This window comes from Asterias rubens, chromosome 13, assembly GCF_902459465.1.
Source record: "Asterias rubens chromosome 13, eAstRub1.3, whole genome shotgun sequence".
NCBI lineage: Eukaryota > Metazoa > Echinodermata > Asteroidea > Forcipulatida > Asteriidae > Asterias > Asterias rubens.
Window position 1 is genome coordinate 9,251,103 of NC_047074.1, and position 15,112 is coordinate 9,266,214.

At 38.6% G+C, this 15,112-nt stretch overlaps 1 protein-coding gene across 1 annotated transcript; it reads left to right on the forward strand.

Moving 5' to 3' along the window:
- Positions 1–3,029: 3,029 nt before the first annotated feature.
- LOC117298696 lies at positions 3,030–11,682 on the forward strand. The gene is made up of 5 exons (XM_033782014.1): positions 3,030–3,152; positions 8,118–8,240; positions 9,684–9,822; positions 10,417–10,509; positions 11,454–11,682. The coding sequence occupies exons 1-5, from the start codon at positions 3,030–3,032 to the stop codon at positions 11,648–11,650; spliced, it is 675 nt and encodes a 224-aa protein (XP_033637905.1). The 3' UTR covers positions 11,651–11,682.
- Positions 11,683–15,112: the final 3,430 nt, after the last annotated feature.

Sequence of the window (15,112 nt, forward strand, 5' to 3'; positions counted from 1 at the left end):
TATAGCATGGCACTATTTGGCCCAGAATTGGCTAGCTACTGGCCAGATAATGCCACAGCTGGCAGAAGGTTGGCCAAAATACTTTTTGCACGTAACAGTTGCCATAACTCAGCCAGTTGACTTAGGCCCAGTAACGTTCATGATAATGCTGGCATTTCTTAATATTGTGCCAACACAGTTTGCCACTATTTGCCCATAATTGGCCCGTTACTGGCCAGATTGTTCAGTGTGTAATTAATACATTAATTAATTAAATCTTCTACTAATTGCACCCTCAAACACATGTATATCCATGTGACTAAAGGCTTTTAAAACACACAATACAACAGCCTAATATGCTGTATCATAAGCACCGAGTGATATAATATATAATGAAACTTTCGTTGAAAAAACACCCTTGTCACACAAAGTTGTGGGCTTTCAGATGCTCGATTTCGAGACCTCAAATTATAAATCTGAGGTCTCGAAAAATGCTTCTTTCTCTAAAACCACATTTACTTCAGAGAGAGCCGTTTCTCACAATGTTTTATACTATCGACCTCTCCCCCCAAAACGGTTTTATGTTAATAATTATTTTGAGTAATTACCAATGTGTCCACTGCCTTTAAAGAAGAACAAAAAACGTGTACAAATCTGTTTGGAGTTTTAGGCGGAAACAAAGAATAATAATATAACAAAAATAACAATCTCGAAAAAGAATGATGATGAGAAAAAGAAAAAAAAAAAAACACCTTGTCGCACAACTTTGTGTGCCTTCATCCGTGAAGTATGTTATTCGAGTGAGAAGTTACCCTTTTCTAAAAAACTACGTTATCTCACAATGTACTATCTTTCAACAGCTCTCCATTGCTCGTACCAAGTAAGTTTGTATGCTAACAAATAACATTTTTGACTATAAATACCAATAGTGTCCAGTGCCTTGAATTTAGCACCCAATGACGTCACAAACTCACCCAGCCTTGTTTATGTCTGCAACTGTGTGATCTCTTTTGTCTCTCTTGTTTAGACATATTTTGTTTTGCAACAGCTCCCGTTGTGGATCAAACCATGGACTCTATTGTCCTCTTGTTGTACATGTCCTCGTTTTGAATAATGAACTCACTGCATGGTGTGCACTGCTGGTGATCTTAAACTTGAAAATTAAGGAAGTTTGTAAAGTGCGGTGTCTTTATATCGGCCGGCCAAAAACTCTCGGGTTTGGGGTTTGCTTGGATTAGACTATACAAACCATCAACACAGATTAAAGACACTGGACACTATTGGTAATTGTCAAAGACCAGTCTTCTCACTTGGTGTATCTCAACATATGCATAAAATAACAAACCTGTGAAAATTTGAGCTCGATTGGTCGTCGGAGTTGCTAGTTAAATATGCAAGAAAAAACACCCTTGTCACACGAAGTTTTGTGCTTTCAGATGCTTGATTTCGAGACCTCAAATTCTAAACTTGAGGTGTCGAAATCAAATTCGTGGAAAATTACTTCTTTCTCGAAAACTACGTCACTTCAAACGGAGCTGTTTCCCGAAATGTTTTATATTATAACACCCCTTACAAATATTCTGCCTGCTCAAAGGTTTAGAGCGCGTCACATGACATGTCTTAGTTTTGCTAGACGACGGCCGTGTGATAGTGCACCGGTTTGCCGTGCGCTAGTCCGAAGACTAGCACACGGCGTGCAGTACCCAGACGTCCGTTGCGTGTACGAGGATGATAAATTAATAGTCTGTTACCATTTCGGATTGCACGACGACACTACATGCAGTACAGAAAAAGTTGTTTCAATCTGTATTCGCGTCGTCCGTGGATTGTAGCATTCAAGTCTGTAACTTACAGTAATAGGGTATTTAGAAATGTTTGGGGTGTAATAAAACAAATATTGAATGCAAATGTTTACTCGTGCAATGGTTAAAAGTATGACTCCCTCGGTGATCCTCGGGAAAATAGAACGCTCAGGGGATCACCTCGGGAGTCATAGTTTTAACCATAGCACTCGAAGCAGTCAATATTTGTATACTATCAACCTCTCCCCATTTAGTACTCGTACCAAGTGAGGTTTTATGTTGACAATTATTTTGAGTAATTACCAAAAGTGTCCACTGCCTTTAGTGCCAAAGCAGGCTTCGTGGACTCTGGATGACACCAGTGCTGACGCAATCTTTACTGTTTACAAATGTGGGTCACTTACAATCGTGGGCCTTAAAGGCACTGGACACCTTTGTTAAATTGTCAAAGACCCGTAATATCACTTGGGTCCAATTTCGTGCTTAAGCACGAAAATAGCTCGCTTATTTAACACATGTGACTGGCCAAAATGTCATGCCATATACATTGCCTGTGACTGGTATTTAGCTGTTGTTTACTTAGCATAACAATTGAGTGGAGTCTTGGCCGGTATTCTGATTCTAGTAAGCATGGATTATTTTGCTTAAGCAGATATTTTTGCTCAAGCAGCTCTATGAAATTCGGGAAAGTACCGAGTTTACAAAGGTGTGTTATAGGTGTTTTATATGCCGCCTTTTCATCAAAATAAAAAATAATAAAAAATGAAAATGTGACTTAATTGGTCATCGAAGTTGCAAGAGAATAATGAGAAGAAAAAAATGTTGCACAAATCTGTGCACAATTTGTGTGTGCCTTTAGGTTTCAGGCCTGTAGTTTTTTATTATTTTGAGGGAGAAGTTTGACTTCTCGCTCAAAACTACGTTACTTCAGAGGGAGTCGTAAATGTGTCAAAATGTTCTAATACCATCAACCATCCCGTTGAGTGTGTCCAAAGTGAAATGCTATTCTAATAATTATTTTGAGTAATTAAAAACAGTGTCCAGTGCCTTTAACGTCAAATTTTTATCCAAAAGTTCAGATCGAAAATAAATTGGTGTTATCACTGTGTCAATTTTGAGCAAGGTGAATGAATTACACAAAAAGCATCTGCAGGAAACATAGCAGATTTTTGTAGAACCTACACCCGTGGTTTCCAGGTGAACTATTGTGATTCTGTTTCTGTCTACTTCTCAGTATTTTATATCACCATGGATACCGATATTCAAGATGCGGAGACTCAGTTGAAGGTGATTCACAAACTGTCGACCAGAAAGAACTCTTCGAGCGCAGTGAAAGAATTCTACGATAACTGGGCTGATCAGTACGACAAGGTAGAATAATTTGTTTTTTTTTATCATTTTTTAAAACTCGTGGGTGCTGTTGTCAGCAGCGCTAAAGCTGATATGTCCCACTATCTTAAAGACACAGGACACTTGGTAATTGTCAAAGACCAGTCTTTTTACTTGGTGTATCACACATAATTATGCATTATACAATATAACAAACCAGTAAAATTTGCGCTCAATCGGTCAACGAAGTTGTGAGATAATAATGAAAGAAACAAAAACACCCTTGTCACGCGAAGGTGTGTGCTTTCAGCTGCTTGATTTCAAAACCTCTAGTTCTGAGGTCTCGAAATCAAATTCGTGAAAAAATTACTTCTTTCTCGAAAACTACGTTACACTGTTTTATACCAACAACAGCTACCGGTACTCGTTATCAGGTTAAGTTTTATGATAATAATTATTTTGAGTAATTACCAGTGCCTTTAACCATCTATTGTTTACATTTCTGCCAAAGCATTATCCTAAAATCTTCATTGTTTAAAGGCACTGCACACTGTTGGTAATTACTCAAATAAATTGTTAGTATACAAACCTACCTGGTAACGAGTAATTGAGAGTATAGAGCAGCTTCCGGCGCTTTATAATCTTTGATTGATAGTATAAAAAAAAAAAAAAAAAAAAAACTTGTGAGAAACGGCTCCATGTATTACGTACTTTTTGAGAAAGAGGTAATTTCCCACTCAAACAAAAATAACTTCAGCTGAAGCCTTTTAGTATGCATCTCTGAAAGCGCACGAAGTTACAAAGTAAAGCAACCAACAAGGGTGCCCTTTGTTTCATTTTTCTCTTGCAATTTCGATGACCAATTGAGCCAAATATTTCACAGGTTTGTTATTTGATGTACAAGTTGGGACACACCAAATGAGAACACTGGCCTTTGACAATTCCCAAAGGTGTCAAGTGCCTTTAAAAGTAACATAGCCGAGTGGTTAAGAATATCGAATTCAAGTGCTGGGTGTGCATTGGTTAAGTCGTCACAATGTGGGTTCGAATCCCTGTAATGGCACTTGTGTCCTTGGGCAATGTGCTATACAAATGGGTACCTGCGAGGGTAGAGGTTGATATTGTGTATGAAAATAAAGCAGCACCATGGCAGCTCATCAGGGTTGTATACTCCAAGAAAGCTGACAAAGATTAAAGGAATGTTTAGGCTCAATGACCAGCGCACTAATGTAAAGCGCAGTAAGATTTTTTTTGTGAAACGCTACTAATAATCAGCATAACAAAACATTGTGAGAAACGACTTTCTCTGAAGTATCGTAGTTCTTGAGAAAGAGGTAACTTCTCACTAAAATAATATTTGAATCTGAAAAAGATTTCAGGCCTGAAGCCTTCCTGTTAAAAAGCACACGAAATTTGTGCAGCAAAAGGATCGTTCTTCTGTCATTATTCTCTAGCAACTTCGATGACCAATATTTATTGAGCCCAAACTATCATTAGGTTTATTATTTTGTTCAGTATGTTGAGATATACACCAAGTGAGAATAATGGTCATTGACAATTACCAAATGTGTCCAGTGCATTTAAAGACACTGGACACTATTGGTAATTGTCAAAGACCACATGGTGTATCTCAACATATACATGAAATAACAACCCTGTGAAAAATTGAGCTCAATTGGTTGTCGAAGTTGCGAGATAATAGTGAAAGAAGATACACCCGTCACACGAAGTTGTGTGCTTTCAGATGCTTGATTTCGAGACCTCAAATTCAAAATCTGAGGTATCGAAATCAAATTCATGGAAAAGTATTTCTTTCTCAAAAACTACGTCACTTCAGAGAAAGCTCACCGTTTCTCACAATGTCTTATAACATCAACCTCTCCCCATTACTCGTTACCAAGCAAGGTTTCATGCTAGTAGTTATTTTGAGTAATTACAAATAGTGCACGCTGCCTTTAATGTTACAGCATAGGCAGTGGCGTTACCAGGTATCTTAATGGGGAGTAGAAGGGAAGCAGGGCGAGGACACAACAAAGAGTGAGCTATTTGAGGGACAATTCTTTTCTCCCGCCCCTGGCCACTGTCACCTCCCTCCCCCATCCACCTGTAGCTCTAATCATTGGAAGTAGGTGTGTTCAGTACATGAACAATAGCTTTTCTATTTAGCGGTCATATTAATTTGTCGCCCACAGTGCCTCTAAATGCATTTCAACATTCAGTATTTTCCTGCATGGTAAGTGGGGTTACCTATTCGTTTACCCCTATGTAATGGCTGACAAGGTGCCGTGGCCAATCAATCTCGGAACTTGTACACAAGAGCACGCTACAAATCATAACTCATTTCTAGTTGTTTCCTTAAAGGGAAAGTACACAATTGGTAACTACTCAAAACAATTATTAACTTAAAAACTGACTTGCCAACCAGCATTGGAGAGCTGTTGATAGTATAGAACATTGTGGGTAACGGCTCCCTCTGAAGTGTTTGTGAACAAGAGGTAATATCTCGCTAAAAGTAATAAAATACTTCTAGCTAGAATTCTTTTATTCCTATCTGAAAGCACACAGATTAGTCCAACAAGGGTGTTTTTGTCTTTCACCAGTTTCTCGCAACTTCGATGACCAATTGAGTCAAATTTTCACAGTCTTGTTATTTTATGGTTATGTTGGGATACACCAAGTGAGAACACTGGTATTTGACAATATTATTACCAAACGTGTACAGTGGCTTTAGAAAAAAATCAATAGTGTGATGACATTTCAGTGTTACGTAGTTATTATTATTAGTAGAAGTATTTGTTTGTTTAACAACCCCACTCAGACCGATGATAAAATGACAACCGGTGCCACCAGGTTTCGACTAGTTTGTTTTTCATGGACGATATGTCGTGGTTAAAGGCACTGAACACTATTGGTAATTACTAAAAAAAAAAAAAAAAAGACTTCATGCCTGGAGCTTTTTGGGGGGCATCTGAAAGCACGCAAAGTAATTCAGTAAGGAGGGGTTTTTATTTCATTATTTTCTTGCAACTTGGATGACCAATTGAGTCCAAATGTTCCAAAGTTTGTCAATGCATACATAATGTTGAGATTTACCAAATGAGAATAGGCTGGTCTTAGACAATTATTACCATACTTGTCCAGTGCCTTTAAGCTAATCCTCGGTTCTAATTATTACACCGCAGTGTGTAGTGCGAGGCACGATAGCCCATAACTGGAACACAATAACAACAACAGGACTTTGTCCTGATTTTGATGCCACAGATCAGCGTAACCTCGAGTTCCGAAAAGCAAACAATCCCTCTGATAACAGGGTCAAAATCCATAAAACTGTTCAGCAGAACAAACTGCTTGACAAAGTTTATTTAAAAAAGCAAAAATACTGAGTGAGGGTGCACCAGACACAACATAGTCTTGGTGCAAGACGTTTTTCTTTTCCCTTTCACGCACACCGCGGCCAATTCACCAACAGCGCCCGAACCGACTCACCTGACTTAGTCCACTCACCGCCCCGGAGAAGTGAGTGGACTAATATTAAAGGAACACGTTGCCTTGAATCGGACGAGTTGGTCTATAAAAAGGCGTTTGTAACCGTTTGTTGTAAAATGCATATGGTTGGAAAGATGTTTTAAAAGTAGAATACAATGATCCACACAAGTTTGCCTCAAAATTGCGTGGTTTTCCTTCTACTGTGCGAACTAACACGGTCGGCCATTTATGGGAGTCAAAAATTTGACTCCCTTAATGGCCGATTGTGTTAGTCGACGAGGTAAAAGGAAAACCGTACAATTTCGAGGCAAACTTGTGTGGATCATTGTTTTCTACTTTTACAGCATCTTTCTACCTATATACATTTTATAACAAACGCTTTTCAAAGACCAACTCGACCGATCCAAGGCAACGTGTTCCGTTAAGTCAGGTGAGCCGGTGCGGGCGCTGTCGGTGAATTTGCCGCGGTGTGCGTGAAAGGGAAACGAGAAACGTCTTGCACCAAGACTTGTCACAACAATGAAAGCTTAAGGTATTATTTTGGCGTAAAACTATTTCTGGTTAGCAATACTTTGATGTGCTTAGCAAGTTGTTGTATAGAGGCTTTGTTTACCATCGCGACAGCCGACTCCGTAAACTCTATTATGCAATACCAATCTACATGTATGACCTGACCATAAGAGTTTGGCTATAATACATGAACAGGATCTGAAATACTAAACTAAAGTATTGGCATCGGGTAGACTTCAGTTCTGTGATGCAATAATTTTCCCAAGTTATCAACAGTAAAGTACAAGTCTCTAACCTGAACTAACCTGTAAAATGCCAATTTGGTACCCTTCTAGTGCGAACTTTTCTACATTTTAAACTCTCACAATAATGTGGTTTGTTGGTACTTTTGTCAAAGAAGGGGAACTAATTTCATCGAGTTGTTAAAGACAGTCAGTCAACGACCAGTCTTCTCACTTGGTGTATCTCAACATATGCATAAAATAACAATCTTGTGAACATTTGAGCTCAATCGGTCGTCCAAGTTGTGAGATAATAATGAAAGAAAAAAACACCATTGTCACACGAAGTTGTGTGCTTTCAGACACTAGATGCGATTCTAAATTAATTTGAGGACACGAAATCATATTCGTGGAAAATTACTTCTGTCTCGAAAACTACGTTACTTCAGAGGGAGCCGTTTCTCACAATGTTTTATACTATCAACAGTTCCCCATTACTCGTTACCAAGTAAGGTCTTATGCTAATTATTATTTTGAGTAATTACAAATAGTGTCCACTGCCTTTCAGCAGCACTGCATGTTGGACAAATTGCATTGCTAAACAAAATTTCAGCGGGGTACCAGTCACAACAGTGTATACTTATGTTTTATATTGAGCCGTATTCTCTACCACACCCTTCCTCTGCAGACCTTTATAAACATCCAACACATCCAGTATTATTTATTAAATCGTTACGATACTTTAACTTGTCTTTGTCAATCAACTATTGTTTCTGTTCTTCCCTCCCAGGTCTACGACCATGCAAACTACAATGGACCAATGGCATGCGCAGACACTCTTGGAAAATTCCTCGCCAATAGGAGCGCCCGCATCGTCGACTGTGCAGCAGGAACGGGGAGAGTAGGTGTACAGGTAACATAACTTTTTGCTCCTTATACAGGGTGCGTTCGTTCATGGAGGACGGTTCGTTTAGCTTCCCTAGGTCGACCTCGGTGTGTGACGTTTTTTTTTTCACAGGACGAACGTGTGCAGATAATTACCCACGTTCATCCTGGAAGAAAAAACCGCCACACACCGGGGTCGACCCAGGGAAGCTAAACGAACGCACCCCAGCTACATACAAATATTGACCAAGAGTTATTCTATTGACCAAACAACAGAAACATCTAGAAACTAAAAGCAGTTGAACCAAAGTTTTGCATTCATTACCTTATTTCTAAATTTGGGTAGGTATAAGGAAATGTAACATGTTCTCTTCCTTAAAGGAACACGCACGTTGCTTTGGATCGGTCGAGTTGGTCTTTGAAAAGCGTTTGTAACCGTTTGTTATAAAATGCATATGGTTAGAAAGATGTTAGAAAAAAAGTAGAATACAATGATCCACACAAATTTGCCTCGAAATTGCATGTTTTTTCTTTTAATTTGCGAACTAACACGGTCGGCCATTTATGGGAGTCAAAAATTGACTCCCATAAATGGCCGACCGTCGACGAGATAAAAGGAAAACCACGCAATTTCGAGTGATACTTATTGGGTCATTATATTCTACTCTTAAATTATCTATCAAACCATATGCATTTTATAACAAACGGTTACACACGATTTTCAAAGACCAACTCGACCGATCCTAGGCAACGTGTTCCTTTAAAGACACTGGACACTATTGGTAATTGTCAAAGAACAGTCTTCTCACTTGGTTTATCTCAACTGCATAAAATAACGAACCAGTGAAATGGTGAAATCGTTGAAGTTGCAAGATAATATAATGAAAGGAAAAAACACCCTTGTAACACGAAGTTATGTGCTTTCAGATAACAACAAAAGACTTCTACCTAGAAGTATTTTATTATTTTTTACCTCTTTTAATTACCTCTTTCTCAAAAACTAAGTTACTTCAGAGGGATTCGTTTCCCACAATGTTTTATACTATCAACAGCTCTCCAATGCTCGTTACCAACACAGTCAGTTTTTAGGTTAATATTTGTTTTGAGTAATTACAAAACGTGTACCTTCCCTTTAAGCCTGTAAGCACAAACGTTTGATAAGCACAAAAAAGTATCGCTTAAAATACAAGGTTACCAGCCGAAAGTACATTAAGTTGACACTGTTATCACAGGTGCCCCATTTAATTTTTGCTAAGCAAAGAAATTTGTTGAAGCGGCAATTTTTGCTGAACAGCTTTATGAAACTGGGCTCCGGTGCGTTCAGTATTGCTGACAAGCACCCTCACGTGGCTTTCAAATCTTCCCAATTTCTTGAAGTAAAGACTAAGTTATCAAAGGACTGAATCATCGCGTCGTGACGCGTTGTTTTATCCAACATCGTTCTTGTATCTTTTCATTATGTTTCTCATAGTTGGCTAGACTCGGTTTCAAGCGAATCGATGCTGTAGACTTTTCACAGAAAAGTCTGGACATCAGCACCTCGAGAGGAGTCTACGAGAGACTCATTTGTGATCATCTTGGCAGCAACAAGATTAAAAACGTTGAAGATGGTATGTTATACGAAAAAAATGCGTACAATCGAATTTCTAATTTTGTACTCTTCTTTTGGGTCGGATTTTGGCACCGTAAATACTGCACGGTAATTAAATATTGTTAGAGTTTAAACACAAAGTGTTGGATCTAATCATAATATTTAAAAGATAAACATGCTTACCATTTTTGACACCTGCTCAGGAATGGTTCGTAGCATTGTATGACTAAAGGCACTGGACACGTTTGGTGTTTACCAAAGACCAGTATTCTTGGTGTATCCCAACATGTGCCTAAAATAACAGACCTGTGAAAATTAGGGCTCACTTGGTCATCGAAGAAAAAATACCTTTGTTGCATTTAATACCTTGTGTGTTTTCAGATGCATACATGCGTCAGCTGAAGTGTGTTATTATTCCAGTAAAACTTTACCTCTTTCTTAAATTACTTCAGAGGGAGCCGTTTCTCACATTGGTTTATACTATAATATTATAAACAACTCTCCATTGCTCGTTACTATTTTGTACTTTTTTAAAGCTACCAATTATGTTGAGGTTATTACCGTGAGTAGTGTCCAGTGCCTTAGTCTAACCAGCAATCATTTTGTATTGCAGGTTACTATGACGGATTGATCTGCGTCGGTGCTCTATCGATAGGTCATCTTACATGCGATGTCTTCCCTGAATGGAACAGAATAGTCAAAAAAGGTAGGCTACGTACCATAAATGGTAATTTTTGGGTGGAACAATGTTCTTGGCGTCACTGGGCGCCCGCTTAAAGAGGTCAAAAGTAGGATAACATGGGACTGTTTTATTGGACCTTTATCATGGTGTAGCCATGTTAGCCCACCTTATTGAGCTGTTAATGGCTCCGCTTTTACTATCGGCCTCCAGTGATGAGACCGATGTTAAAAGCGGAGCCATTAACAGCTCAACAAGGTGGGCTATAGCCATGTATATGTTCTCTTATTCATCTCAGTGTACATTAAAACGGAGACTGAAAGGAAAACTATAGTCCGTTTCCTTTTTGTGCAATGCGCACAATACCGAGAACAATGAATTTTACCTGGTATGGTCTGCTGCCACCAAGCGTCCCGAAGGTCCCCCTTTCACGTGACGTCGCGTATTGATGGTTGCACCTTTTGAGAGTTAGGCCGTGTCCGAAACGGCGACTTCGGCTACAGCTACGGCTAGATCGCGCGCGTCTGCCTATTCTTCAACACTGGTAGACGCGCTGATCTAGACGTAGCTGTAGCCGAAGTCGTCGTTTCGGACACGGCCTGTGTCCCGGTATTTTATTCAATGCAATGTCAAGACACTTATGCAAAGCTTATTGATAGCGTATTATAAATATTTCGCTGAAAAAGAATTAGTTTGTATTACTGTTATTAAAATATACACAAATGGTGTCAACTCGAACCTGACTTGGTATTACATGTTCAGTTTGCGTGGTGAACATTTCATGTGCGGTAAAACAGTCATAATTTTTAAGTAGTGTTTGAAGCTTTGCATGGTGTTAAGACTTGAGAAGAAACTATAAATAAATAGTAAACTTGCGGGTACAACCATGTGTAATGGTTGTACCCGCACGTTTACTATTTGTTTATAGTCTCTTCTCAAGTCATAATTTTGTACATGCTCTATACTTGTAGGGGGCTTAATGGTGTTCACTCTGAGCTGGACACTGGTCGAAGGAGACACCCAAGAACATAAAGACATCATCCATGACATGCAGGACGCCATCAACGACAACATACAGAAAGGCAGATGGGAACTAGTCGAGAAAATGGATATATCATTGATTTTACAAGACGGCCGCGCAGATATGTACACAATTCGCCGCATGTAAACAACCACAAAAACTCACGATCGCAATATAAGGCAGGGTAGATGATCTATCGGTCGCACCATAAACTGACGTTTGGGTTAAACATAATTTGCAATTTGATTTAGTTATACTGCCGTCGATTTCACCAAACTCTACCTAACTCAGCATAACAATTTTAGGACGAGTTTGTTCCGTGACCATAGACGTTCAGGACTTATTGCACCTATCAATCCCAGCGTTTTGTGAAATCGGCTGCTGGTATTATTCACAGATGATTCATTAAACAACTTATCACCAGATTGACTAATTTTGCGTTTCTACGAAGTGAACTAACACGATGCGACACTTTCCCGAAAGGTGACGTATTTGTTAGACCTTAGCGTTTTCACCAAGCATCTATGTATTGTTTTGCTGTCAGTGCACTTTTCTTAACTTTTCCTAACTTTCTCAAGAGGTGCCTCTAGTTACTGACCAATCTCAGTTGTTTAGTTGATGAGAATTGCCAAGGTCATGGGTGAGAATCCCAGCTGAGTCATATGCCTGTGATTTGTTTTTACAGAACTCGGGAAAGTACTGAGTATACAATGCTTGCACGTGAGGGTAAAACCAAAATATGTTCTTTATCCCAGATGCTAATTTTAACATTTTATTAAGTGCCTGTTTGTTATGAATGGATAATTCGTAAAAAAAAAACAGTTACAGGATTGAAAACACAGTGACAGTTCTCTATGAAGAAAAAGTCGGCTTTACTTTGGCATTGAAATAGTTGGTTTGAATAGTAAGGAGTCTCAGAAAAAGCAGTTTATAAAAATGAATTGCAATCCCTTAGCTTCGGTTTTTACCCAAAGCAAGGATTGTTTTGCTGTGGTGCACCAAACGTCAGTTTTGGCAAGACTGTTTCTGTCTTTTTAAACGCACAACCGCAAGATTTGCCAATTTTGGTTGGCCAAAATTAAGGGCGGCCTTAAGAGGGAAAACATGACAATCCTTTTATAGTGCATGTAAACAAACTACCAAAATATAAAAAAAAAAGAGGGGGGAAGGCCAAAGATGCTACCCAAAAAGGTAAAATTCTTGATAAACATTGTCTATGATCGCAGTATTATGATCGTAGGCCAACTAGTTTTATTTGTATCCTATCTTTTGAAACGCACAGCCGCGAGATTTGCCTTTTTTTTGGGGGGGGGGGGGGGGGGCAAAAATCAGGGCGGCCTCAACGGCTTAACAAAACAATCCTAGAAATAATTCTTGCTAAAAACAACCAATTATCTCCTAAAAAAACTGTAAATAATTTATGCTGAAGGCACCCCTATATATTCCTTTTAAATTTTTTTAAAAGGGGACAGGCATGTTTGGTTTATTTCCATTTGCACATCTAGAAATAAATAACAATTGTAGTAAAACTATTATATGGTAAAGGAAAATGTAATACCAATAGTTAAGGACAAACGGAGGCACTGTCCATTGGGGGTATAACCCCCCTGTAGTGGAGTACCTAGACTGCCGTTGGTTAAAAATTTTTATAAATTGTATGCGAAAATGCAGCGAGATCAAGCGAATAATATTAATTAATGGCACCAACCAGGGCCCATATTCTGTCAAGCAGAACATTCTGCTTGCAAATTTTTCCTATGCAAAAATGGAGTGCGACACCAGTCTCAACATTGTATTTTTAATTTAATTATGGCTGGTATCCTGTTTCCATTAAGCAGCTATGCCGTGGTAAGCAAGTTGCTGTGCTTACATGAAATAGGTTCCAAAAGTAAAGTTTATAATTTGCATTATGTCTTCGGGGTAGTGCTAAAATGGGCAGTTTATAATAATAATATGCACTCAATCTCAAAGCAGATTCTTACAGACACAAATTATAAAAGATAATAACAGTATTAGTGATAATATTATTAATGGTAAAAAACTGTTTTGTTTATTTTGGTCCATATTATGACAAAGCCTAATAAAGTTGTTTTTTTCCTTCATTTTTATGAACATTTGCTCCATAGTTACTTTATGAGCATAAGTGCTGCGATATGAGCTGTGTATGTTAGATTTCATGTTTTGTTTTGGGATGGATTTCGAAATAAAATGGAAAGAAACATACACAATTTGAAAAGGCAACCCCGCTTCTATGTACTGCGTGCCATTGTGGTAGGAGATTATGTGAGGCCCTGAACAAATTGAGATAATAAAGAAATACACTCATAATGAGGCCCATTGGGTCCTTTGATCTCAGTCGACTTTGTCTGCCCATCTCTGTCTGGTTTGTCTACGTTTCTTAGACATTTTTCTGCTCTGAGCCCGCAGCATCTTGCAAGCTTTTACCATCTTCATTCAAAGATTGCTATAATAATAGTAAAACAAAATAAAAATAAAAAAATAACAAATAACAATAGACAACAAACAATAGAAAACCATCTGGTTTGTCTTATATTCGAGTTTAAAGTATATGGAAAATAACAGTACTTCCTAGTTTTTCAGAGTGATAAGCCGGATAAGACACAGCATGGATCCCTGCGGTCTCTTTGAAAAGTTCTGCTGTATACAGGATTATTATCAATCCCACAGTACAACGCCCAATCTAAGGGGATTTTAAGTGCATCGGTGTATAACAATTCAATGCATGCACATTATTTTTTGAAGGACTTTCAAACATTGAGAATTTAATTTGGGGTTGAACAAAGATAATAGTAAACGCCCGAAAAAGAAAGGGTATTTACACTGGACACTATTGGTATCAGTGAAAGACCAGTCTTGTCAGCACTCGATGTATCTCAGCATATGCACAAAATAACAAACCTGCGAAAATTTGAGCTCAATTTGTTGTCGAAGTTGCGAGACATTAATGAAAGAAAAAACACCATTGTAACGCGAAGTTATGTGCTTTCAGACACTTTTAGACGCGATTCTAAATTAATTTGAGGACTCGAAATCAAATTCGTGGAAAATTACTTCTTTCTCGAAAACTACGTCACTTTAGAGGGAGCCGTTTCTCACAATGTTCTATACCATTAACCTCTCACCATTACTCATTACAAAGAAAGGTTTTAACATTTAGAGCATGCCTTCGTGATTCAAATAAGAATTTTGGTCAAGGTTACCGACCCAAAACTGCTGATAAATGAAATTAGTAACCGACATTTAACGTGCCGCATTGTTTACTAAGCGCAAAAACACTAATTTTGTTTCACCTTGCCTGAAATCATGCCGTACGCCTAGTCCAAAGTTGGTGGAAAGTGTGAAGAAGACTCGAATCTGTGGCTGAAATTAGACTTGATTCAAGTCTCTTTCTCGTGTGTGGTCAAAATGTAGTTACTGCAGCAGCGATCCAAAGTTGGTGGAAAAGTGTGAACATGAATTGAATCTGTTGACAGGAATCGAATCTGTGGCCAAAATTAGACTTGATTCAAGTCCCTTTCTCGTATGTGGTCAAAATGTAGTTATTGCAGTAACGATCACGCGCGGAACAGGTTGGGGCCTAGCCTGCGG